Here is a 26,441-nt window from a genome sequence, read left to right on the forward strand (position 1 = left end):
AACATCTGCGGTTTCCAGTTAAGGGGTCAATGCACTCTAAAGTGGGTTATGATGTTTGGATTCTTCCTGAGATTCAAATTGTTTGATTTGTCCACCAAGTGGAAAGAATAGGTTAAAATGTAGTTGTACTGGTTAACATTAGCGCGCATGCCTTTGACCTTAACGCCTGAGTTATTGGATTCAGAATGTATTTAGAGTGGCTTTAGATTTGTAGTAACATGTATTAAACAATGAGACAACAAGGCAATATGGAAATGAGGTTGCACTTTTTATCAAAGGTTCCACAGTCTATGAGAAAAGTCATTTCTCTCAGTAATTATTTCTTTCATCTGATAAAGTCTATTAGAAGTAACACGATCACAGAGTTTTCTTGTTACCGCAGGTTTCATTAAAGCTTGCTTCCAATGAAATGAGATGTCTAGTGCAGGGGTAGGCAACCTTCAGCACTCCATATGCCGTGGACTATATTTCCCATAATGCTCCTACAGACATAATGCTGGCAAAGCATCAGGGAAGAAGCATCTTTAGTGACGAAGGTTGCCTACCCTTGCTAGTGTATTTATTTCCAGACAGTTGGATATTATGGGGGAATGGTAGAAAGTGCTTGAACATTTTGTTTTGCTAAAATATCAGCTCGGCTCTGCAGAGGATATGTAAGCAGTACGCAGCCAATGAGGATGGATGGTTGGATGAATGCATAAATGGATGGGACATATAATCTCATGTATATTCCAAAATATTTAGTTAATCACTTAAGTCATTATGTGTTGACAAGAGAATTACAAAATGTAGGGTATTTTGGATCACATGTTGGGTTTCTGTTGTAAGTTGGTCACATTTCGCTCTTTAGCAAATAACCCTCTAAGAGCTTGGTATAATATTAAAGGGTTAACTGAGCGATTCATTAAAAAATGTATCTATATTTTTTTTCCGTTCAAGTCATGAGCACATTGTACTATATCCATGTTGATATTGACTTGCACTGACTCATGATAAGTCTCGTGTCAGTTAGTCAACAGGATCCACTACCTGATAATGCTAATTAACAAAGTATATGACAGTGTCCTGGTGACATTATCATCACAGAACATTACAGGCATTCAGAATGGACCCCAGCTCTCACAAGCGCTATCATCTCCATGAATGGGAACCAACAGACTTATTTAATGCATATTTTTCTGGAATAACTGAAAAATATATTACTGATGAGACTGTGAGATTTCCAATTGAACAGCTTTATAAGGTGGCAGGGCAAGGTATGTTCTGTTTAATACATTACTACATTTAAAAAATACTACACATTCTCATTTGTATTAAAAAAAAAATAATTAAATTTTTATTGAATGTCTTGATTATAAACCACAATCAGAAACAAAATGTTATACATACAACAAATATTAAAATCACATTGGATTGAATAAACTTTTCTTTCTTTATTTACTCCTTTACTTCTCTTCTATCCCTCTTCAATTCCCTTTCCTGGTTACCCCTTCACTTTAGTTATAATTTAACTTAAAACATAAAAAGTAGGGATTATCTTCAATAGAGGAAAAAATAAGTAAAGAAAGAAAATTATAACTCCTTATAATCCTCATTCATATCCCACCCTGTCATGCATCCATACATTACAACTTAACTATATATTTGGAACTTTCTTGTATGGAGGATTTTGGTATTTCCTCCTTCTTTTTTTATTTCTTTATTTTATTTCCCAGCTCATTGGTGTGAGAGGGACATAGCATGGTTACATACAAACATTTTCAAATAGTAGACAACATTCAAATAATAGCATTTGAACTAATCATGATGTAACAGACTGGCCAGTGAGCTGAGGGTTTTGTGAATTTGAGGAATTGCTAGTGTCTATTATGCGTGGTTGTACATGTGCATGGTCCGTGACTTGGGTGTTACTAGCAGCTGAGGGAATGGTCCCTGCTGTTAGCCTTCTGTATGGGTAAGGGGGTGCTCCAGACAGAAGGTTGCAGGACCCGTTAAAAAAGTAGTGTGTGTCGATGAGAGTAAATTAGTAGGTACAGTCCAAGACTGTAAGTGTTGTATGCTATGGGCTAGACATGGAGACTAAGTGATTGGGCTATAGCCTGATCTATTTTATCTGTGACTGTGTGGGTTCAGAAGTTGTCAGGCTAATAGCCTTACGAGTGTTTTATGCCTCTGCATTTCTCTGTAGGTCTTGGTGCACTAGGTTGCAGAGGCAGGGGTTGGGAACAGCTATGGCTGCAGACTATCTCTGCTGACTGAGTGGTGTAGCAATCTAACCAAACCTTTACATGCTTATTAGAGTTGTAAATTATTATAAAAAACATAAATGGTTGATAAAAGCATGAACAGTGGTACAACTAAACAAGAAAAAAACAAAACATAAGAACAAAAAAACAAAACCATAAAATGGTTGCCAAGCATTGATGTACTAAAAGCCCTTCAGGGAACTATGCTGGTGATGGATAACATCCTGCTATTCAGCATGTATGCGCATCTGGTAGGAGCCAATGTCGGTGTGCTGGAGCATTTCTTTGGAGGTTTAGATGGGGCAAGCTGTATCGGGTCCTTCAGGCGTTGCACTGCTGTTGTCTCTCTCGGTGTAGGTTGTGACAAAGTGTCCCCTGGAAGGCCCAGGTTCTCTAGGATGTTGGCTGTTTGCTGTAGGTTTTGTACCGAGTAGGTGGTTTCTCCATGCTGTATTTGTAGTATCCGTGGCAACCTCCATCGGTAGCAGATATCCTTGGCTCTGAGCTGTGTTGTGAGGTGCTGCAGGGATCTTCTCCACTGCATGGTGTCTCCCGTGAGATCAGCATAGAAGGAGAGTCTCATGTTTTCGAAGGAGAGTGGCGGGGCCCCCTTCAGTGCGGCTTGCACTGCTATTTTGTCCCTGAGAGTGTGGAAACGTACCACTACTTCTCTGGGGTCTGGGGACAAAGGTTTAAAAATACTATCAGGAAGTATTACTTTACTGAGAGGGTAGTGGATGCATGGAATAGCCTTCCAGCTGAAGTGGTAGAGGTTGACACAGTAAAGTAGTTTAAACATGCGTGGGATAGGCATAAGGCTATCCTAACTATAAGATAAGGCCAGGGACTAATGAAAGTATTTAGAAAATTGGGCAGACTAGATGGGCCGAATGGTTCTGATCTGCCGTCACATTCTATGTTTCTATGTTTCTATGACTCCGGGGCACCTCTTGGCTTCTGAATCCTGAATACGCCTTCGACAGTGATACTCTTCACCTGTTTGGGCAGCAGGAGGGACCCCACCAGTCGCCTTATGAGGTGTGGGGGCTCCGCATTTGGGATCTCCTCCGATAGCCAGCGAACTTTAAGGTTAGTGCAGGGTCTGGTGTCCTCTGTCTACAAAGCGTTGCACTAGTGCGGCGTGTTGCTGTTTTATAGCATGTACCTCTGTTTCCAGGGCCTCTACTTTCTTTGTGTGGCTTTCCGTCATTGTCTCTATTGCGCCCGATCATGACTGTGAGGGTGGCCTGGAGTGCAGCCACATCAGCCTGTATGGTCTTCTGGAGATTATTCAGCATCTCTTTCAATATGGCTGGTGACAGGCACAAGCCCATGGGACCGGCGTGGATTGCAGTGGAGGTAATAGGTCCGCCGCTCCCCTGCTCTGCAGTATCTCCTCAGATGAGTCGGAGTAGCCATCAATGTTGGCAGCCATTTTGGGCCAGTAGGCTCCATACGGTTGACGGAGGAATTCTTCAATATTCCTGCTCTCTGTGAGTTTGTCTTCCCTCGGTTCTTTGGTCTTGTGACCCATGGTAGGTTTTCCGTAGTTCGGGTTAAGTTTGCAAGGAATAAAACGCTGTTTTATTGATTTCTGGCTCGGAGCCCATCAAGCATGCGTCTGCTCGGTTTGGCTGCTTGGCTCTGCCCTCCTTCCCTCCTTCTTAATCAATTAATTCTAAGGAATTGTCAGCTAACCAAAATTTGTTTTTCATGCAAGACACAGTTCCATAGGGGATTTTCCAACTCTTCTATGTACTCCCGCCAAGGGGTCCATATTTCTTTATATAAAGATAATTTACTATTCAAACTCTAAAATTGTTTTTTCATTCTACCTTGGGGTGAGATCTGACTAGTTATTTTAGACCATGCAGGTGGCTCAGGTTTTATAAAGTCCATTGCCATACATATTTTAATTGCCAACAATATATTTATACTAAGTATTTGTTCAGCTTATTTATTGCGGTGAGATCTAAAAATGAAAAAGCCAGGTTTGTGGTTAAAGCTTAATATTTCCCCACAATAATTCAAATAATACAATTTCTGTTAATTATGATTTTAATAGCTTATTTTTTTCACACTTCCACCAAATATGCAAAAATGTGTCGTGTGTATGTGAGCATCTCCAGCATCGCCTTTTGTTTAGTTTGTTAAATTTACTTATACGCCAAGGGACCATATACCAACAATTTATTAATTTGAAGAACTCCTCCTGCAGGTTTATAGAATGAATGCATTTTCTAACCATTACCCAAGTTTCTATCCATTTCTCCATTGAATTGCATACCTCCAAGTCTCTCTCCCATTTCTTTATAGATGTTTTTTTAATATTAGTATTTTTATTTTTTTTAATTATTTTGGTGCTAGGAGCTTTTGCTATAAACTCATCCAGTTTCATTAGAGAAGGAACCAAAATGTTTTTTGAGAAGTTTTCCAATCTTAGATAAATAAAAATATCTTGATTAGCTAGATCAGTTTTTCTTTTTCAAGCTTCAAAAGATACTTTATCACCTTCCGGACACAAATCCGCTAAGCTGTCAACTCCTTTACTATTCCAACTTGATAAATCTAGATCTTCAATGTACTGGTTAAGAACAGTTATTGGTGTCTCCTGAGGTATATATTCTTTAATACCAATCTTTACTCTAACCCTTGCCCCCGTCTTAATTGCATCTATGAAAATAGGGTTTGATAACTTTAATCGTCTAGCCACTGAAGGCTTAATCCAGTACATATGGGAGGGAGTTAATTTTCCCATCTGGTATCTCTCACAATGAAACTAGCCAGTTAACTTATTTTTCTTGAAGCACCATGCCACCAAGTACGAAAACATAGTTACATCATGTAAAACATCTGGGAAACCTAGTCCAAAATCGAGTGATGTCTTTTTAAATCACATTATATGCTATCCGTGGTTACTGGTTTTCCCATATGTATGAGAGGAATATTTTTTACATTTTCTCCAAAATAGTACCTGGTACTTGCAATGGAATCATCGTAAACAGAAACAAAACCTTGGGTACCAAATACGCTTTCATGATGCTTACTCTACCTAAAAATGACGCCTCTACCTTTTTCATTTTGCCTTTTTGCAAATTCAGATTCAGATTTACGGGTATATATCATTCTAACTCCAGCATTATTTTTATACCCAAATAATCTATCTGATCGTTATCCCAACTAAACTGGAATTTACTTTTTAGACATTGCTTTTGATTGGATGATAACCCTTTACTTATGATTTGGGTTTTATGTAGGTTTAACTTATAATTAGAGTAATATCCAAATTCCCTAATAATCTATATAACTGCAGGAATGGATGTGTCAGGTGTTGTTAGTGTTAGAAGTATGTCATTGAGGCTTGAAGCATCTCTTTGCGAATATTCCCTTTTTTGCCAAACACCTTAAACACTCTCAGCAGTAATGGTAAGATCGCTGAGTCTGCTATCTTGTAGAACATTGCTGTAAATCCATCTGGGCACAGCGATTTTCCAATTTTTAGAGCCTCAATTGCTTTTATAACTTCTCCCAAACAAAAAGGTTAATTTAACCTTTCAAGATTTTATTCTGTAATTCTTGGAAGATTTTAATTTTGTAAAAACGTTTTAATTTTTAATGTGGGTATCTCGTTATGTTTTATGTTATATAAAGAATTATAGAAATTCCCAAATGATTCTGCTATTTGAGCTGGATCTATTTTTTTTAAATGTATTTATTATCTTTCCCCTTTCCCTCTCTCCTCCTTCTTTTTGTTCTTTGAGAAATATATTATAATGGTGTATGATGTATTTCTTATTTATGGATATACCATTATAATCATGTTTTATTTCTCTTTTCTATTATTATCACTTTATTATTCTTCTCTTATAAATTCATAATACTTAAAAACATAAAACAATGTAAAAAAAAAAACAACCAAAAAATAAAAAATAAACCTGCTTAACAATTCAGTAATATATATATATGTATTGTAGGGGTCTTTTGAGTGTTATCGCTAGTCTTTTAAGTTCCATCTCCTATTTTTATTTTCTGCTGTCTTTTCCGTCTCTATTATTGTTAATGTTTCACTTTATTTATTCTTCTTCAACCCCCGATCATTAAAAAAGTGTTAATAATTGTATAACTAATAAATATCACTGATCAGCAGTAACCAACAGAACAAAAAAAAAGAATAAAAATAAATAAATAAATTATCTTGGCGGTCTTGCAGGCTAACAAATCATAAAAGCTTAGGAGGCAGAGGCAAGAGAACAGGAACCATTTCTATGTACGAGGAGCTTCTCTCTTTCCTTTCCTTTTTTCCTCTTTCCTTTTTCCCTATCCTTTTTTCTTCCCTAATGTTTCTTCTTTATCTATGCCTAATATTTTTACCCTTATTTTCTTTTTCCCTATCTTTCTCTTTTCTCTTCAATTCCTTTCCATCATTTTTCCTTTCCTTCTTCCTTTTCTCTCTTCCCCCTTCCTTGTACTATGGCTCTATACATTATTTCTTGGGTTCATTTGTTATCTAAATTAATCCTTCCCCAAAATCGCTAACCAGTCATTCCAGAATTTGAATTCTGATCTATTCCATTTGGATTGACTTAAGATACCCCTTTCCATAGTACATTGTGTGTTTTTATCTCCGGCCATGTTGAGATTTTATTTGATAGCCAATTTCTGGCTAATAATAATTTAGTTGCTGTCAGAATATGAAAAAAATATTTTCCTTTCTGTGGTTTTTTTTTTGCTTAAGGATGTTAAGATGTAAAAGGACTTTTTCTGGGTTCAAGTCCCATTCATGTCCGAACCATTGTTTCATCCGTTGGGATATATCCTTCCATAATGTTGCTAGTTTTGGGCATGTCCACCAAATATGGACAAAATCCCCTTTTGGCATACCACATCTCCAACAATTTGGTAAAGCATTATGATATATTTTACTAAGGATTGAGGGGATTCTGTACCAGCGGTTAATTAATTTATATTGGACCTCATTGAGATTCAAACAATGACTGATTTACAGTGATTTTCTAAAGACCTATTCCACTCATTTATATTGATTTGAATGTTTTTTTTCCTTTTCTCATTTTTTAATAGCTGATGGGAATATTTATTTTTTAGTTTGTCTAATCAGTTCTTGACATTTTGCAGTCAGGTGACTATCATTATCTTGTTTTAAGATCTTATTAAGTATCTTAAAGGCCTTATTTTCTTTTGTCAGAATTAGATTCGATTTTATATAACCTTTAACTCTAAGTTACTTAAATAGGTCGACATTTAGAAGGCCATATTCATTTTGAAGTTCTTGAAAAGTTTTAATGTTATCCCCTGTCATTAAATCTTGAATATATCTAATTCATTTTACATGCCAGGAGTCTGTATTAATATCCTTCATTAAGCCATTTAAGATGCTGAGGGGAAGAAACAGTAAAATTTATTTTTTCAAACCATTTTTATCTTTAAATTTGTTCCAATTTAGCAAGATATGATTTAAGGGGGAGTCGTTATTATCAATAAACTGCAATATTTAAGTTTGGATTCCAATATTGATGAATGGGTAAGGCAGTGGCTGAGTGACAGGCAACAGAGGGTTGTAGTCAATGGAGTATATTCGAAGCTTGGGCTTGTCACCAGTGGGGTACCTCAGGGATCTGTACTTGGACCCATTCTCTTTAATATTTTTATTAGTGATATTGCAGAATGTCTTGATTGTAAGGTGTGTCTTTTTGCGCATGATACTAAGATATGTAACAGGGTTGATGTTCCAGGAGGGATAAGCCAAATGGCAAATGATTTAGGTAAACTAGAAAAATGGTCAGTTGTGGCAACTAACATTTAATGTGGATAAGTGCAAGATAATGCATCTTGGACGTAAAAACCCAAGGGCACAGTACAGAATATTTGATCGTCTTAACCTCAACATCTGAGGAAAGGGATTTAGGGGTGATTATTTCAGATGACTTAAAGGTAGGCAGACAATGTAATAGAGCAGCAGGAAATGGTAGCATAGTGCTTGGTTGTATAGGGAGAGGTATTAGCAGTAGAAAGAGGGAAGTGCTCATGCCATTGTACGGACCTCACTTGGAGTATTGTACGCAGTACTGGAGACCGTATCTACAGAAGGATATCGATACTTTAGAGAGAGTTCAGAGAAGGGCTACTAAACTGGTTCATGGATTGCAGGATAAAACTTACCAGGAAAGATTAAAAGAACTTAACATGTATAGCTTGGAGGAAAGACGAGACTGGGGGGGATATGATAGAAACATTTAAATACATAAAGTGAATCAACACAGTAAAGGAGGAAACTATATTTAAAAGAAGAAAAACTACCAGAACAAGAGGACATAGTCTTAAATTAGAGGGGCATAGGTTTAAAAATAATATCCGGAAGTATAACTTTACTGAGAGGGTAGTGGATGCATGGAATAGCCTTCCAGCTGAAGTGGTAGAGGTTAACACAGTAAAGGAGTTTAAGCATGTGTGGGATATGCATAAGGCTATCCTAATGTAAGAAATTATGACCCTCTTAGAAGGATATTCTTTTAGGAAATGTGTGACAAATAAGACACAAACACAAGTGTATAATAAAATGTATTGTTAATATTAATTTAAGGATACTGTTAGATTTTAAAAGGATATACACATTACACATTATGCATTATATCCAGTACATAATCAAAAGATGCATAAGAAAGGGCAATACTTAAGCATTTCAATTAAGGTCTTCCCCTTGTGCCTTCATCTTGGGTAATCTGGTACAGACTCTATCAGTTCACCATGGCCCTGCTTGCTGCGCTGTCCTCTCCAAAGAGACAAAGAGTGAGAGAGAGAGACTTCCTTGGATGTTGTCCTTTTAAAGACTCATTCTTGGAGTAAGAAACTACAAGTCCCAGAATCCCTTTTTCCTCCCAAAAGTGGTTTATCCCGTCCTCTTTCTCCAGAGAGTTCTGTCTTTACACAAGTATTTCCCTTTGATCTCTTCCCTCCAGCTATACTGTAACAATGTGAAAGAAGTGACCAGTTGGTTAGGTTTCTTGGTAGATTGTACAGAATTGCTTGGGAAAACACACACTTCCATGGTTACACCTAGATGTTAAAACAGGTTGGCAGGAGAACTGCTGGAGGTATGTAAGCTTTTGTTTTAGCTGGGTGTTCTAAAATGCAATTGAAAGCTTTGATCCTTATCACACTGTTATCATGTAAATGACCCCAACTTGTGAAACCAGTCACATACACAGAAAGTTAGATACAATATTGCAGTTTGGCATATCAATTGTTTACACTATAAGATAAGGCCAGGGACTACTGTTTTTAAAATTTGGGCAGACTAGATAGGCCGAATGTTTCTTATCTGCCGTCACATTCTATGTTTCTATGTATAGGACCCTCACTCATTGAAGATGGGTGAAAGTTTAAAAATGAAAGTATATGCTTATATCAGCAGCCTCCTTCTTACATAATTAACCAGTTAACTGCTGGCAGTAGGTAAGAGGCACGGGAAACTCTGCACCAGGTGTCTCTCTTGTAAATTTACCTGCAGTCATACAGCCTAGAGGATTTGCAGCAGGCAGCTCAAAAATATATTTTTCTCCAAAATGAAACATTTTTAAAAAGAAACGCTGCAGGGAAAGGGAATTTGGACAGTAACCACTTCAGTAAGAATAAGTGGTTATTATTATTATTGTTATTATTATGGTATTTATATAGCGCCATTAAATTCCGCTTACAGTGACTCATTCAACTTTTGTTTGTTTAATGAGCACAAATTGATCTATTATGATTACAGATTTTAAAAATGTATGCTTTTTATTACAATTAAATACATTTCCCTTGATGCACAGACTATGAAATGTGCTGTGCAGTTATGCAAGGCTTTACATTGTAGGCAGAACATAATATTTTTTGCAAACAATGACAAATATGTAATAAGAACTTGAGATAAATCAAAGCAGTAATAATTTCATGTAAGGCAAGGTGTACTGTATGAAGAAGAAAAAAATAGTTGTCTAATATACAATCTGTATCTAGCCACATATATTTATCTAGACAGAAATAGAAAACTAGTTGGCACCAAATTAGCCAATATTTCTAGTATAAGTTATTTTCTAAGAATTAAAAAAAGATGATACAAATACAAGTGATATAAAAACAAAAAATAGAGCAAATTCTTTGTTCTTGTGCACCATTTGAGCTATTTTATTTTTTATTTTTTATCTCACTTGTATTTTACCATCTTTGTTTACTTTTTAGTATATAGCTGTTACTTGTAATATTGGCTTATTTGGAGCCACCTGGTTTTCTATTTCTGTTTTTGTTTTTGGGTGTTTTTGGGTGCTTTTGATGGAACCCCATTACTCAATGTTGGCTGCCTCTCATTTGGTTTTGTATTTGCCCAGTTATTAAGTGGTTACCCGTTCTTCTTTTTTCATACTTACATTTACATACATTATGTGAAGTATTCGTACAGTAAAACATTTGATAAGGAACATACCCAGAGTCAATGTTATGTGTGAAACAAGTGTATAAAGCTTCTAAAAATCATGGGTTTTTAGGATTTAAAAAAAAAATAAAAAAGTTTTGTAACATAAATTGAAGTGAAGTCTCAATTCATCAAAAAGTGATCAACCATTAGAAAGACCAATTGGCTTATTTTGAGGTGGATAAGATCAATAAAATATTTTCTAAATAAAGCGAGACTTTTAATAGTAAATCCATTTTGATATTCAAAAAAAATGTCAGCTCTTAACATCTGAACATCAGATTATAAACAGAGGAAAGTCATTTTGGATAAAAAAAATGTTTGTCTATGTTTGTTTAATTTTTTTGTTTTGGGTCTTTTTCTCCACAGGTCAAATTACAGGAGACTGTTTGATTGATATTTCTATTGGCTGTAACATTCACCATCTATTGCCCATGTTTGAGTTTTTCAAAGATATCATTATTTTAGAATCTAGTGATCTCTGTGTGAAGGAACTAGTGAAATGGAAGCATAGGGAGTCAGAAAGCTATGACTGGACTCATGCCGTATCGATTATGGCAGAATTGGAAGGTACAAGGTAAGGATCAAGCTAATAGCCATATTTTTTATGACTATAGAATTATAGCTAATGTCTATGGACAGTTCTGAAACAAATATTTTAAGAAGTTATTTTGAGAAGCAATAAGAAACTGAAAGACAAATTTAATTATGTAGTAGATCAGGGAAAGATTTCTGTTCTTTTTGACCATTCATTTATTGTTTATTTTCTCTGTCACATAGACATTCACATGTCTGAAAAGAATAGATGAGTCTCTCTATACAGACATTAATTCCTTATGTATCAATAGTGAAATATAATAGTAGAAAAAAACAGTCCACCATTTCCCCCCTGCAGGGTGCTATAAGTTTATTACAAAAACATCAATAGATAGATTCTATTCCTGGTGCATTTCACTACTATACTTAGGTAATAATATCAGTCAAATGATGTCTAAACTTTGTAATACTTTTGAAAAGCCATTTTGGTATTTGGTATTCATTGAGTGTGTTTATTTTTACATACTAATGTATGCCACAGTTCTTGTTACCCTTACACACAGGAAAAAGGATACCCACCAAGTGAGGGTCCAAAAGCCGTATTACCAAGCCTTAGACTGAGAATTAAAGTCAGGAATGACCGAGGTCAAGTATACAAAGATACAGATACATGAAAAATAAGCCTTGTCAGGATAATAGAAATAAACAAGCTGGGTCAGGATAATATAAATACACAGGTCAATATATAAACCAGGACAGGATACCATAAATACACAGGCCAATATTCAAGCTAGGTCAGGATACCAGAAATACACAGGTCAATACAAGCTGGGTCAGGATACTAGAAATGCACAGGTCAGTATACAAGCCAGAACAGTATACCAGAAATACACAGGTCAGTATACAAGCTGGGTCAGGATAAGACATGCACAGGTCAGTATACAAGCCGGTTTAGGATACCAGAGGTTAACAAAGTCAAAACAAAGCCAAGGTCAAAAACAGGAAATCACAAGAGTCGCAGAAACACTAAACCTATTACTAAACAGAAGCCATGATAGGGCAATGAGTATTGACCTGAACAAAATAGGTTCACATGTCTTCTCACTGATCCACATCATCTTAACGACTCCAAGCAGCATAGGGTTGCCTAGATGATGTGGTCCCTTAACCCCTTAAGGACCAAACTTCTGGAATAAAAGGGAATCATGACATGTCACACATGTCATGTGTCCTTAAGGGGTTAAATGACATGATGTCATAGTTTTCAAATTTAGTTAAGGATGTGCCCTTAGAGTAGGTAGTGTACTAACATCTTTGCAGGAGCCTGTAGTTTGGACCACAAACCAGCAGAGGGATCTGTTTGCGGGACCAAAGGTAAGAAAAAGAATAAAGTGATCCTAGGACAAAAAGTCCAGGATACACTGATGAGATATTGGTCTGAGTTGTCTGTTACTTAAGAATATATAACTTTATTAATCATAAACATGAACGAAAATAATAAACAAAAATAAACACACTCTAAAAGAGTAAAGAGGAGATATAGAAAGCTCAGGGAGCGTTAGGCGTACTATGATTTTATTTTCACAGCACTTTTTATTTTGACACTGTTTGGGGTGTGCATTTAGGGTAAGATGAGTTTAAGCCTGTTTGGAACTTAGTCTAGGGAGAATGTTAGCCTGCCTTTACTAAGATGGCGCTTATTTACTAAAGATACATCAGACAGCTTTAGCCACTATTGCACAAGTCTAATAAATATGTCAAACAATTTGGCAAGACTTATTTCCAAATAAGTAAAAACAAAACAGAACAATTCAATGCTCCTTATAAAGAAATGCTACAGATCATGTGTTATATGTGTCTCCATTGTATGTATGTATTAAACTTTTAGCCATCTGGTTATATTTTTCAGCTTCAACAGCACTGAAATGGAAAACGCTTTAAGAAGAAATATCTCACACATTTTAAAATGTGATTTCACCAAGGAAAACATTACAGATCCAGTTGTTCTACCAAAAGCAGACTGCGTGGTCAGTGTGGTCATTTTCCATGCGGTTTCTAAAGATCTAGACGAATACTGTAGGAACCTGAAAAAAGTGTCATGCATGCTAAAATTGGGTGGACATCTACTGCTATTTGGATTAGTTAAGGCAAAATATTACACCGTAGGTGAGAGTAAATTTCACTTTTTAACAACTGATAAAATGTCTATAGAAGACACTGTGAGAAATGCAGGATTTGTTATCGAGCATGTGGAAGTGAAAGAAAGTGAAATGTGCAATGATACAACATATTCTGAACGTGTATGTTTTATTAAGGCCTTAAAAAAGAGCCATGTGTTTGTTTAAAATGGGACTTTACCGAATGTTCCATTCGAAAGGGAATGCATACATGAAAATGGGTTCCCTTTTTTCCAAATGCATTATATAGATTGTGCATTAAATAAAATTATGTTAACAATAAATAAATAAGTAAATTACCCTTGTATTCCTAATGCTTGCTATTGACACTTGCACAACACAGTAGTGGACAGACTCTTTTTAAGCAGGAAGCAACTTATGAATCATGATCTACATTTTTTTTCTATACGATCTGCTCTTATCTCTATCTGGGAATGAACATGAGTTCAGTACAAAATATTGCGTGCACATACTGCATACAGTGTACAATAGAGACAACACTGACACAGGCAGCCCGGAACTGAATGTTCCAACTGCTTGAGTTACAGGTCTGGTGGGCTGGCTTACAACTACTGTGATTGTTTACAAATAATTGCAGTTATAAGTCAGTTTCTGAGCTGAGAGCTAAATATGGCATGGAAAACCAGCCCTTAAAAATAATAAATTCTGTCAAATTTTACCCAATTACCTTTTTGTTGTTGAGACAAATTGATTCTAGTATGTAGTCATGTGACACGAGGACAGACCGAACAGTGATAGATTGAATGTTGCTTTCATTCTCACAGTTGTGGATAAAAAAATATTACTGAACTGGAGGTTGCTCATGAGTAATCGGCTGATTCCTCAGGAACGCTGCCAGAAGCTGGTGTCAGGCTATGCATCTCATTTGCAGCAGGTTATAACAGGAAAAGGGTGCTCTATTAAGTACTAAAAGCTGCTTGCCATGAAAGGGTTGAATCATTTTGAGACTGGAGAAGTTATTGTAAGTTGCATTATCAGTTGTATTTAGGGAAACCATTTGAAGCATTTGTTGTATTGAGCTATTTCAATTGATTTTGTTTGATTTGTTCATTGCAAGCAGCTAAAAGTCTGTAAATGTTGACAATAAATCTAATTTGTATTACAACTGTACATGTTCTCCCCAACAGTTTCAGTGACCACTGCTTCGTGTACTGCATGTGCAAAATAAAGGCTACTAAATTCTCTCCAAAGGTTAAAATCACCAGGTCCTTCAAAAAATTTAATCTTGAATACTTTTTAAATGACATCAAATGACATCAAGAACCTCCCATGGCACAGATTAAACCTAATCCCAGATCTAGACTGTGTAGTTGAACTCTTTCAGTCCAAACTCCAAGTTTGGAATTTGCATGCCACACTGCATAAGGTGAGCGTAAAAGGGGCAGTGACTGCCTGGCACCCCAACCAGGTGCTTCCTTCAATCGATGCTTCCTAGCTGACACTGAGGACCATAACCACTGCACCAGACACCATGAGCACTGTAGACCCCACGAACCGCAGCAGCTTGGTTGGGGGTCTCGCCATCCTCCAACCACCCTGGACCCAAGACCAGGATCCAGCTTCCAGTGGGTGAACCTCTCCTCCAAGAGAGTATAGTTGTGGAGATCTTACAAGAGCTAGTAGTAATAGCTGTATAGCAGTTCCCTACAACAAGAGACAAGATTATGTGTTGAGGGTGAAGTAAGACTGGTTTAATGGTAGCCACACTGGCCTTTTATGCAAGTCCCCATACAAGGGGTACGCCCACATGGACCTTGTTGGGGACAGGGACACAAACGTACAAACCAATGATAACACATTTACAATGTAAGGCACTCCACACATAGCACACAATCTCTCCCCTCTGCCTGGTAGATAATTGGATCAGTAGCTGTACTAATTCTAATTCAATTATCTCCAAGCATAGAAAAACAAACTTTATAAAAACACCCCAAATGTACCCTAAAAATACATAGAACCCCACAAATGTTACATCCCCTGATAGCCCTGATCTGGGTGACCAACATGTCCAAAGATCACCCAGATAAGTTCAGGGGTTCAGGAATTTCCTGGAAGTCTTATTTTTGACCGATCGTGCACATGGTCCTGTACCCAAAACAGTTCCAGGGAATCAGGTCTAATGGTCGGTCTCTCTGTCTGGAGTACAAAAGTACATAACTCACATGAACAGAGCCATTTCAAAGTATTTTAGTCAGGCCTATTGCAGTGGCCATAGTCACAGGGTAAGAGGCTGGCGAGGTCACTTTCGCCACTGGGGCACATATGAATTGGATCACAGCTGAACTCATTCAAATATACCAGTTGCAGGATTCATTGTGATCAAAGTTCAAGCGTACTGGCTCTATTAACGATCACTGTTTATATCGACAATGGAGAAATATATGCACAAAACAAACAAAATTGGCCAAGGCCCAATATTTCAGTGAAAATCTGAACAATAACATGTCAAACCCTAGAAACATTTGGAAAATAATAAATAACTTACAAACTCTCCCAATCCACTCCCAACCCTCCACTGTCAAATTGGACAAACAAACCCTGCAACTCCAAACACAAAGATAAAGCACCGCACTTACAGCAGCAGTAGCTTAGTATCCAGCAGCTTAAAATACATAGTAAAAACAAAGAGAACATTACCTGCGCTCTGGCCTAAATCCCCATGTACATTAAAACAAAATGGAGGCTCTTTAGTTTTATTCTAATGGCCATTTGAATATATAAGCTCACCAGCCACGTCAAGGCAAGCCTCAATAGGTGAGTTCCTACACTAGCCATTAGATATGCTGATATCAGCCAAGAATCTCCAGTAAGACAGGAAGGGGTATTTTATAAACCCTTTCACATTTAACCCTTTATAGGGCTTCTGCACATACAATAAACTTTGCTGGTATCAGACAAAGTGTAAACATCTCTAATGAGACAGGAAGGGGTGTTTTAAAAACCCCTACATACTTAACCCTGAATAGGGCTATAATACATACAAATCACCTTGCTGGTATCAGCTAAAAGGCAAATTTCTCTGATAAGACAGGAAGGATGATTACATTTCTCTGATGAAACCCTGCAACTCCCTTTAGATGTAGCAAATGCCTTTTAACAACTATTTTGTCAGATGCTCCGCCACCCTGATTGTCAAACTAATACATAACACACATCCCAAAACGACAAATATGGATCAAGCCCCACTAGGTTTGCAAAGACCTAATATAGAGAAGTTTAATTGTAGACCTGTACCTATTACTGTCATTAAGAAACACCTTAATAATCTAAAAATGAAAAACCAGTCTGGACCTGATCAAATCCCAGCAATGCTGTTGAAACTCAGTGCGCCAGCAATTGCTAAACCTGTCACAACCCCAATTAACCCCTTAAGGACGGCGGGCGTGCTATGCCGTCCTTGGGGACACGGCTCTAAACGCCGGGGGGTGGCATAGCACGTCCTCGCCATCCGTTTCACTTACCCTGGTCACTGGCGATGCCACGCCAGCGATCGCGGTGGGTGGACTCACCTGGCATCCCAGGGATTCCCCCTGATGCCATTCTGGCCCTTCTGGGCCATGTGATCGCGAGGTCCTTGTGAGGACCTTACGATCACATGGATGGCATAGCCGTCCACAGCAATACCAGCAGGCCTGTAATGAAAGGTACTCCCCCTGCTGCCTGGAAAAATGTAAAATAAAAACAGTTTAAAATAAAATATATACTTAGATCATATATATATATATATACTTATTACATACATACATACACATACAATGATATATAATATCAAAATACATGTAGAATGACATTGATTAAATATGTAAATACGTTAAAAAATAAAATAAATAAAAAATAAAAAAATAATATATATATATGTGTGTAATTTCATTCTAACTGTATTTTAAAATTAAATAAAATGTTGATATCAAAATAAATGTAGAACCAAATAAAAAAATAAATAAAATAAAATATATATATATATGAAACAGGGGGGGAGACTCACCTAAACATGCATAAATGGGGTGCTGCTGGGGGCCAAATTATACAATATATACAATACACAAGATCCAGCGCACTCACCTATCCACTAAACAACAACTTCAATGTTGACAGATTTTATTAGTTATTTTTTAAAAAAACACACCTAATCTAGGCAAAACTAATGGGGGTTTAGGTACATTATATGATCATACATTGCATAGGCCTGCCACAATGTCAAGGTACCCAGGGGCGGACTGACAACTCATGGGGCTCCTGGGCAATAGGAGATCATGGGGCCCCCACGTACCCATCAACTTGCAAGAGACACACATATACATCATGCACACATGCATGTGTTACAGAAAGAGTTGTAATGTGGGGGGAAGAGGCTTCAGTGGGGGACAGGAGTCATAGTAGGACTGTAGGACTGGGGCTGTAGTGGGAAGATAAGGGCTCTAATGGTCAACGGGGCTCTAATGGGGGAAAGGCGCTGTAGAGTGGGTATAGAGGTTCTAATTGCAGATAGACAGGAGTGTTGGGTGGTTGTGGGGGACAGGGGCTGTAGTGGGGTAGTTTTTAGGTCCTCAGTCCCCCTTTCCTCCCGTTAAAAAGTTATTTTATTCACGTTTCTGACCTAAATTGCAGTGGGTTCTGGTGCAAGATTTTTTTTTAGGGCCACCTATCGTGAGGATGGAAAAAAAGGTAAATCCCCATCTTTCGTAGAACTACCATAATACTTTGCCAGATGGGTATCTACCATTTCCCCATCCCTGCAGGGTTGCACGTAGCCCTGAGCAGTGTTTGTATGTTTAACTGTAAGCATGTTTTGAATGGAGTATATGTGTGTGAATGTAGGGGTGTATTTGTGTGTAATGTTTGCCTTTGAATGTAGGGGTGTGTCTGTATGTAGTGTTGATATTTGAATGCAAGGGTGTATTTGCTTGTACAGTTACACTGGTGCAGACTCACAGATACATACACAACCCAACACATATACAGATATCCAAACCTTCACATTGACATACAAATTTACAGACACACTCTAACACACATACAGACAGACACACTAACACACATGCAGATAAACAGACACACACTAACATGCATAAAGACACACACACACAAACACAAGCACACACTACCACGCATACAGATACACAAACACACTAATACGGATACACAGACACACACTAACATACATGCAGAAACACATACACACTAACATACATACAGATATACACACATTAACATACATACAGATACACAGACACACACTAACACACACACTCTAGCACACATACAGACAGACACACTAACACACATACAGATACACAAACACACACTAACATGCATAAAGACACACACACATGCACACACTAACATGAATACAGATACACAAACACACGAATACGGATACACAGACACCCACTAACATACATGCACATACACAGACATACTAACACATACATACAGATATACACACACTAACATACAGATACACAGGCACGCAATAACACACACAAACTAACATACATACAGATATACACAAACTAACATACATACAGATTTACAGACACACACTAACACACATGTAGATACACAGACACACACTAACACACACACTAACATACATACAGATATACACACACTAACATACATACAGATACACAGACACACACTAACTCAATTATAAATCTTTTCACAATTGTGAGTTTAAAAATACCATATTCCTAGGTATAAAGCAAGTAGATAAAGATTGGAGAGGAGGCAATTTCGATGTAAAAATGAGCAAACAAGAAATGGAGTGGATTTTTAAATTAAATACTTTAATTCCGAACGGGTTAAAAGCAGATTTTGAGATGTGCCATTTTCTTAAATAGATCCACACTGTTTTACTTTTTCTCCTTCTCCCTCTTTTATATATATGGACTTTTTATATAGACAGATTTTTTTATGTATATATATTTACAGACTGGTTCTTAGAGATATATTTTTATAGACCTATAAAGTTTTACAGCTCCTTATATTATTTGATATGATCATTTTTATAAAGCTTTTTAGGTTATAGATTCCTTTTTATATGTAATATCTCGTCTATTACAGATTCATTTTTAGTACCATATTACCGTAAGAAGACTAAACACTGAGCACCTTAAGTGGTTTATTTTCATCTGTGCCTTTAAGATTTATATTGCATATAAAGAAGACACATAAAATTAGAATTTTTACGTTTTATTCAAATTTATACAGTAACTTTCAGGTATGAAACATATACATGCACTGTGTGATGTAATATTTATAAAACTTTAAGCATTAGAAATCCATATTCTTTATAAAGAAAACGAATTATGCAATGTGAATATGGAACAAGGATTAATGTGTGAAAAAAGAAAATGTTATTGAACTTTTACGGGATGTATTCTCCCTCTCCCCTTCTATAACCGTGCCGATCCGGAAATACCCAAGAATGAACCGCAAGTTGGAACGCACGAAAACCGGAAATACGTCATACCGGAAGTGACGAACACGGAAGTAAATATGTGAAAGAGGCTTGACGCGCATGGCATCACCGTTACCATGGTGATAGCCCGCGAAAATGAAAAGCCCACACACCAATTATTTACACAAGAGAGGGGTATATAAAGCAGGAACTGGTCCAAGGATCTTCACAAAGACTTTTTTTGATCCAGGTGAGGAAGCCTATTCGGCGAAACGCGTCCTGGAGTATGAAAAGACTGTAATTATTGGACTCTTTTTGATTTTTGCCCATATAGTGGATATTTGTATAGATATTGTTTTATACTTTTAAAGTTATAGTTTAATAAAATTATCTTTTACTAAGACACTATTGGCAAATATTTTCCTGCTACAAGAAAGAAGGATTGTGGTCCTTAACCACATATGCTGTTCCATTGAGCCTATTTTGAAGGCTCTGGTTTTGTGAGTACCCCATTCTGAATTTTATCATTTCTAAGATATTTACCAAAGGTACTGCACTATATACGTTCTATATCCTAGATCGAAAATAGGAAGAATAAAGGTTCCCAAGTAAGGGACTCTACATGCGCAAGAACTGAGCTAAAATCTGTTGGCTCTATAAAGTGTGAGTGGGAACAATCTTGTGTACATATTTTATTGTGTATTTTACAGTTTTACACTATGATATATTTTTTGTGTTTATACTTTTAAGGAATCTTATATCAAGGTTAAGGTTTCAAGATAAAAGATTTTATTCAGGTATATTCACTTATTTCTAGTATTATCTCCATTTTCCTATATTTTATCTAAATATAGCGCTTCACCATCACCCTGTATTTCACTACTTCAATTTAAGATAAGATTTTGGTGTTTTAGCAGCTTATTTGTATTAAATTGGTATATATTAATTTCAGTTTTTTCACATTAGCGCTGGTACATCCACCCGTTTCGACACACTAACACATACACACTAACATACATACATATATACACACACTAATATTCATACAGATACAGAAACACACACACACTAACATACATACAGATATATACACACTAACATACATACAGATATACACACACTAACATACATGCAGATACACAGACACAAATTAACACATACACACTAACAGACATACAGATATACACACACTAACATACATGCAGATAAACAGACACACACTAACACATACACACTATCGTACATACAGATATATACACACTAACATACAGATATACACAAACTAACATACATACAGATACACAGACACACATGCAGATACACAGACACACACCAACATACACACTAACATACATACAGATATACACATACTAACATGCATACAGATTCACAGACATACACTATCATACATACAGATATACACACATTAACATACATGCAGATACACAGACACACACTAACACATACACACTAACACACATACCGATATACACACACTAACATGCATACAGAGACACAGATACACACTAAAACATGCAGATGCGCAGACACACACTAACACATACACACTAACATGCATACAGATATACACACACTAACATACATACAGATACAGACACACACACACTAACATACATACAGATATATGCACACTAACATACATACAGATATACACAAACTAACATACATACAGATACACAGACACACACATGCAGATACACAGACACACACTAACACACACATACATACAGATATACACATAATAACATGCATACAGATACACAGACACACACTAACATACATACAGATATACACACACTAACATACATGCAGATACACAGACACACACTAACACATACACACTAACAAACATACAGATATACACACACTAACATACATACAGATACACAGACACACACTAACATACATGAGGATACACAGACACACACTAACACATACACACTAACATGCCTACAGATATACACACATACATACAGATACACACACACACACACTAACAAATACACACTAACATACATTCAGCTATACACACACTGACATACATACAGATACACAGACACACACTAATACATACAGATAACATGCACATTACATATTTTAACCAGCCCCTAGCTTACATACCTTTTTGGTTCAGAAGGGTGGCTTCCCTGGTGTCAAGTGGCATCTGGCTGAGTGTGATGGGAGTCTGGCTCTCAATCTCCTTCCTCTCTCGGCTTGTTGGTAAGCAGGGAGGGGGAAATTCCCTGCATCACAGCATTACATAGTGAAGGGGCCACGTTGCCTGACAGGGCTCCTGATCATTGAAGCTGAAACATTCTCTTCAATAACGGGTGGCCCAAGCAGACGGCGCACGTCGATACCATATAACATGTACAGGTTTTATGGTGTTTTCAAAAGTTACAGAGTCAAATATAAGGCTTGCGTTTTTTTCACATTGAAATTCACCAGATTGGTTACGTTGCCTTTGAGACCGTATGGTAGCCTAGGAATGAAAATTACCCCATGATGGCATACCATTTGCAATAGTAGACAACCCAAGGTATTGCAAATGGGGTATGTCCAGTCTTTTTTTAGTAAGAACTTAGTCAATCACTGGCCAAAATTGGAGTTCAAATTAGTTTTTTGCACTTTTCACACACAAACAATTATTAACACTAACTTTGGCCAGTGTTTGTGACCAAGTGGCTTGATCCAGTATTATCAAAAATATTAGAAAAATGCGTACATACGCAACTATGTGAGTATTACCAACAATCTAACTACCTGAACCCTGATCAATCAAATTTTTCACCCAAATCACTCCACCACAACTGCCCTCTTTAAAGTTTGCAATGACATCCAAACTGGCATGGAACAAGGAGACCTAACTGGAGCTATTTTCCTTGATTTTGCTAAGGCCTTTGACACAATAGACCATGACATTCTACTGCAAAATAAAAAAAAATCATGTATTGGTGATTGTAACGGAATGCTGGTCTCTCACAGACGAATTCCGCTGGTAGTCCAGGTGTGGCTCATGAACAAGCATTAATCCCAGGCACGATATCCACAATGAGAGCAGCATAGAGAACAGCATAGTAATCACCATCAGCGGTAGAATCCAATAATATTCTGTCGCCTTTCCCAATAACTGAATGACACACAGTATCAGGAGTAGAACTCTGGTTTAATGGCACCATTCCTGCTTTTATGAGATTCTCCCATGCAAGGGAGCTACTCATCATAATTACTACAATACCCAATCCCGTAGACGTTACCTCCCACACATCTCCTCCCCTTAGCTTAACAGTTGACATAATGATAATGCACATACTTTTCACCAATTCCTGGATGTACCCCCAAATATGGTAGGTACACCTTTAAATGTGGTACCCCCTGGTAGCCCTGATCTGGGTGAGCAACATATTCAAAAATTACCCAGATCAGACGAGGGGTTCGGGAGTTATGAGGAGGTAAAGATTTGACCAACCGCATGTGCAAAGTAGCCAAAAATTGTTCCATACGTTTTGACCCTGCGGTCGGTCTCTGTTTGTGGGTATAACCAGATGAAAATACCGAATTAAATAGCTGTTGCTTGCCTTCATTTGAATCCCCTTGTTCGTATGAATATTTCTACCGAATGGCGGCTCGTTCGGTAGTTTTGTCACGAATCCATGGAGGTCTGGAGGTCTCAGCGGTGTTTGCCTAGTCGAGTGTCTGATTTTAGTTCCAGACACTCGACAAAAAAACACCGCTGTTCGGGAGTTTAAGATGGCGTGTTTAAGTTTAACGTGTTTGTTTCCCGAATGGCGGCCACCCAGAGGACGAAGAACATATTACATAAATTGCCAATTACCCGTTTGCAACATTGTTGCAAACGGTAATTGGAGGCACACTTATTCCTGCATGGTCTGGTTATTTGGTAGTTTCACTCAATATAATGAATGGTGTGATTCTACCGAACAATCAGCCGAATGCTGCATACATTTACATACACATGGCACAATTTAACTGAACACATAGAAACATACATAATTTTGAAGACAGCCTTAATGCAATTCACAAAAAAGTCTAAAAGGGCCATTGTTCCCAAAAGTCACAGTATGTCCACAGATGATTCTTAAAGGGCCAGTAGTGACGTACAAAAATCCCCTTAAGCCCAGTCAATGAGTTTAAAGGGTCCCATCTTCCCGGGACCATAATCACGAGCAAGCAGTCCCCTCCAGGAAACTGGGGCAGACTCTGGTACAGGGCCTAGTCCGCTACAGTGATCGTCCGCTAACCAGGTTTTGATCATATGTATCGAACCTATCAAAATATATGTCCATTTCGATCACTGACTCCTTCCCACTCCCACTCACGTGTGGGGTTCCCCAAGGTTCCATTCTCAGCCCCCTACTATTCACATTATTCATAAATGATCTCCCTAACGTCTGCAAATCCTCTTATGTACATGTTACGACACTCACCTCCAAATAGACAAAGCCGCCGTTTAGTAAATAATCCCCTTCTCCAGGAATGCAGGTTCTGCACAGCCGACCACCAAACTCCCGAACGGAGTATAATTGAACGCGGTAACTCCCGACCATAAAATCAGCCGAACTCCTTCCACAGCTAGAAATACCGAAATGCGCTTTCCCAATAATAATTCCCCCCACAAACGAGACCAAGCTCCGTCTTGAGGGTCAAATGGGAATCTGCTTTAATGAGGGCTACCTGCCCGGTATTTATGCAGGTCTCCCACCTGGTGGACACTCCCCTAGGGGACCAGATGGAAGACTGTAACACAGATAGGACAGTAGCCAATCGCAGTGGCTCAGGTGTAAGCCCTCCCCATTATACCCATAATTCCTTTCTCTCTATCCTGGAGATAATTGGGAAGAAACCCAATTATCTCCAAGGATAGAGGCAAATCGCCATTTTAGATACAATAAGAAAAATACATTAAAATACATAACTGTGGAAATACCGAATGTATGGGCTTTGTGTAATGTATCCCCAGATAGCCTGGATCTGAGCGCATATTTCTACCGAATAGCGCTCAGATCCAATGTACACAGTCTGATCGCCATGGAGTCAAAGTCTCTCACAAGTCTTTCGGTATACGAATGACTCCATGGGACGGCTATCTGGGTGAAGTCCGTACGTACGTTACAAAACTCCAGAACGGACAGGTGTTCGTATGCCTCGACGAAATAGAAGGTAGGTGGCAGTTTCTAGCGGTGTTCGGCAGATAAAGTGTCCGATTTTCGTTCCGTAAAATCCTCGCCGAACACCGCTGATCTTTCTCGTGTTCCAAAATGGCCGCCGCCTCGTGGTCGGCATACAAACGACGACCACCCGTACTGCTGGAATGGAGAGGTGTCTGCGGTTAACCACAACGTTCTAATTGGGGCCAAGAGGTTAACCAGCAGCACACTTCTCTCCTGGGTGGCCGTCCGTTCGGTATTTTAATCGGTATTCAGGGAAACACATGAACAGGGGCATACGGACAGGAAATCCAACGAAGTAAAAGCAAACAGATGAACCAGCAATACTAGTCTGTACAGATGGATCTGTCACAGTACACATGTACGCAGATGACACAGTAACCTATGCAAGCAAACCCAAGCTGTGCTCCAAGACCAGTTTACAGAGGTAGAAGAATGGATCACAAAAAACAAACTCTTCCTAAACACTGACAAAACTGTCACAATGATCTTTGGCACAGTACCTAAATTACACAAATTACACAATTTCCACCTGTCCATCAAAACAAAATCAAATAGCACACTGACCGCAGTCCATTCTTTCAAATACTTGGGTATGTTATTAGACCCCAATCTATCTTTTAAAATTTTCCCCAAGCCTATAATCTTTTAAGAGATCCATCTCTACATATCTCAAAACAGAATGCACCTGTCATGTTTGATTATATATTTCCTACCTGTTCTATGTTACATTTTGTATATATTGCGTATTATTATTGTTTTTGCATTTTATTGTACCCTATTGTATCAATGCAATGTTTTGTGGACCCAGAACATACTTGAAAACTAGAGAGATCTCAATGTATCCTTCCTGGTAAAATATTTTATAAATGAATAAATAATTCCAGGTACATACATGTTAAACTTACAAACTTCATTATTAATTATCAATATTAATGATCAATAATCAAAGTAATGAATACAATTATATAAATCCACTCAGAGTACATATTGCGACAGCTAGTATTATAATTTAAAGTCCTTAATCTTGCACCATATAAAGTTTTCTTCATGAGATTTAGGATTCCTAGATGTCATTCAGTTAACAAAGAAATGATGACTTAAGGTTAAAACAGTGCATCCTGTCATGTGATGCATGCAAATGGTTATTTAAATGTGACATCATCAAAACTGAAAATGGAGATGGATGTATCCTTGTTCCTGGTGGCGAGTGGTTTCTGCTGGGCTGGGACCTCTGTGCTCTTCTTGCACAGGTCAGCAGTAATGCCGATGCCGTGATGATGTCATATCCCTTTGGCCGGCTCACTGTAGGGCGTGGTTTGGACCCCCTCAATGTAGAAGTACCCTGTCTGATTCTAGCAAGTGGATTGTGAATCTATTTAT

At 37.7% G+C, this 26,441-nt stretch overlaps 1 protein-coding gene across 1 annotated transcript; it reads left to right on the top strand.

The window, feature by feature from the left end:
- The first annotated feature begins 5,057 nt into the window (after nucleotides 1–5,057).
- On the top strand, nucleotides 5,058–13,592 carry LOC134576999 (nicotinamide N-methyltransferase-like). The gene is made up of 3 exons (XM_063435647.1): nucleotides 5,058–5,067; nucleotides 11,080–11,287; nucleotides 13,157–13,592. The coding sequence occupies exons 1-3, from the start codon at nucleotides 5,058–5,060 to the stop codon at nucleotides 13,590–13,592; spliced, it is 654 nt and encodes a 217-aa protein (XP_063291717.1).
- The last annotated feature ends 12,849 nt before the right edge of the window (nucleotides 13,593–26,441 follow it).

The sequence above is a fragment of the Pelobates fuscus genome, chromosome 11, assembly GCF_036172605.1.
Source record: "Pelobates fuscus isolate aPelFus1 chromosome 11, aPelFus1.pri, whole genome shotgun sequence".
Lineage (NCBI taxonomy): Eukaryota > Metazoa > Chordata > Amphibia > Anura > Pelobatidae > Pelobates > Pelobates fuscus.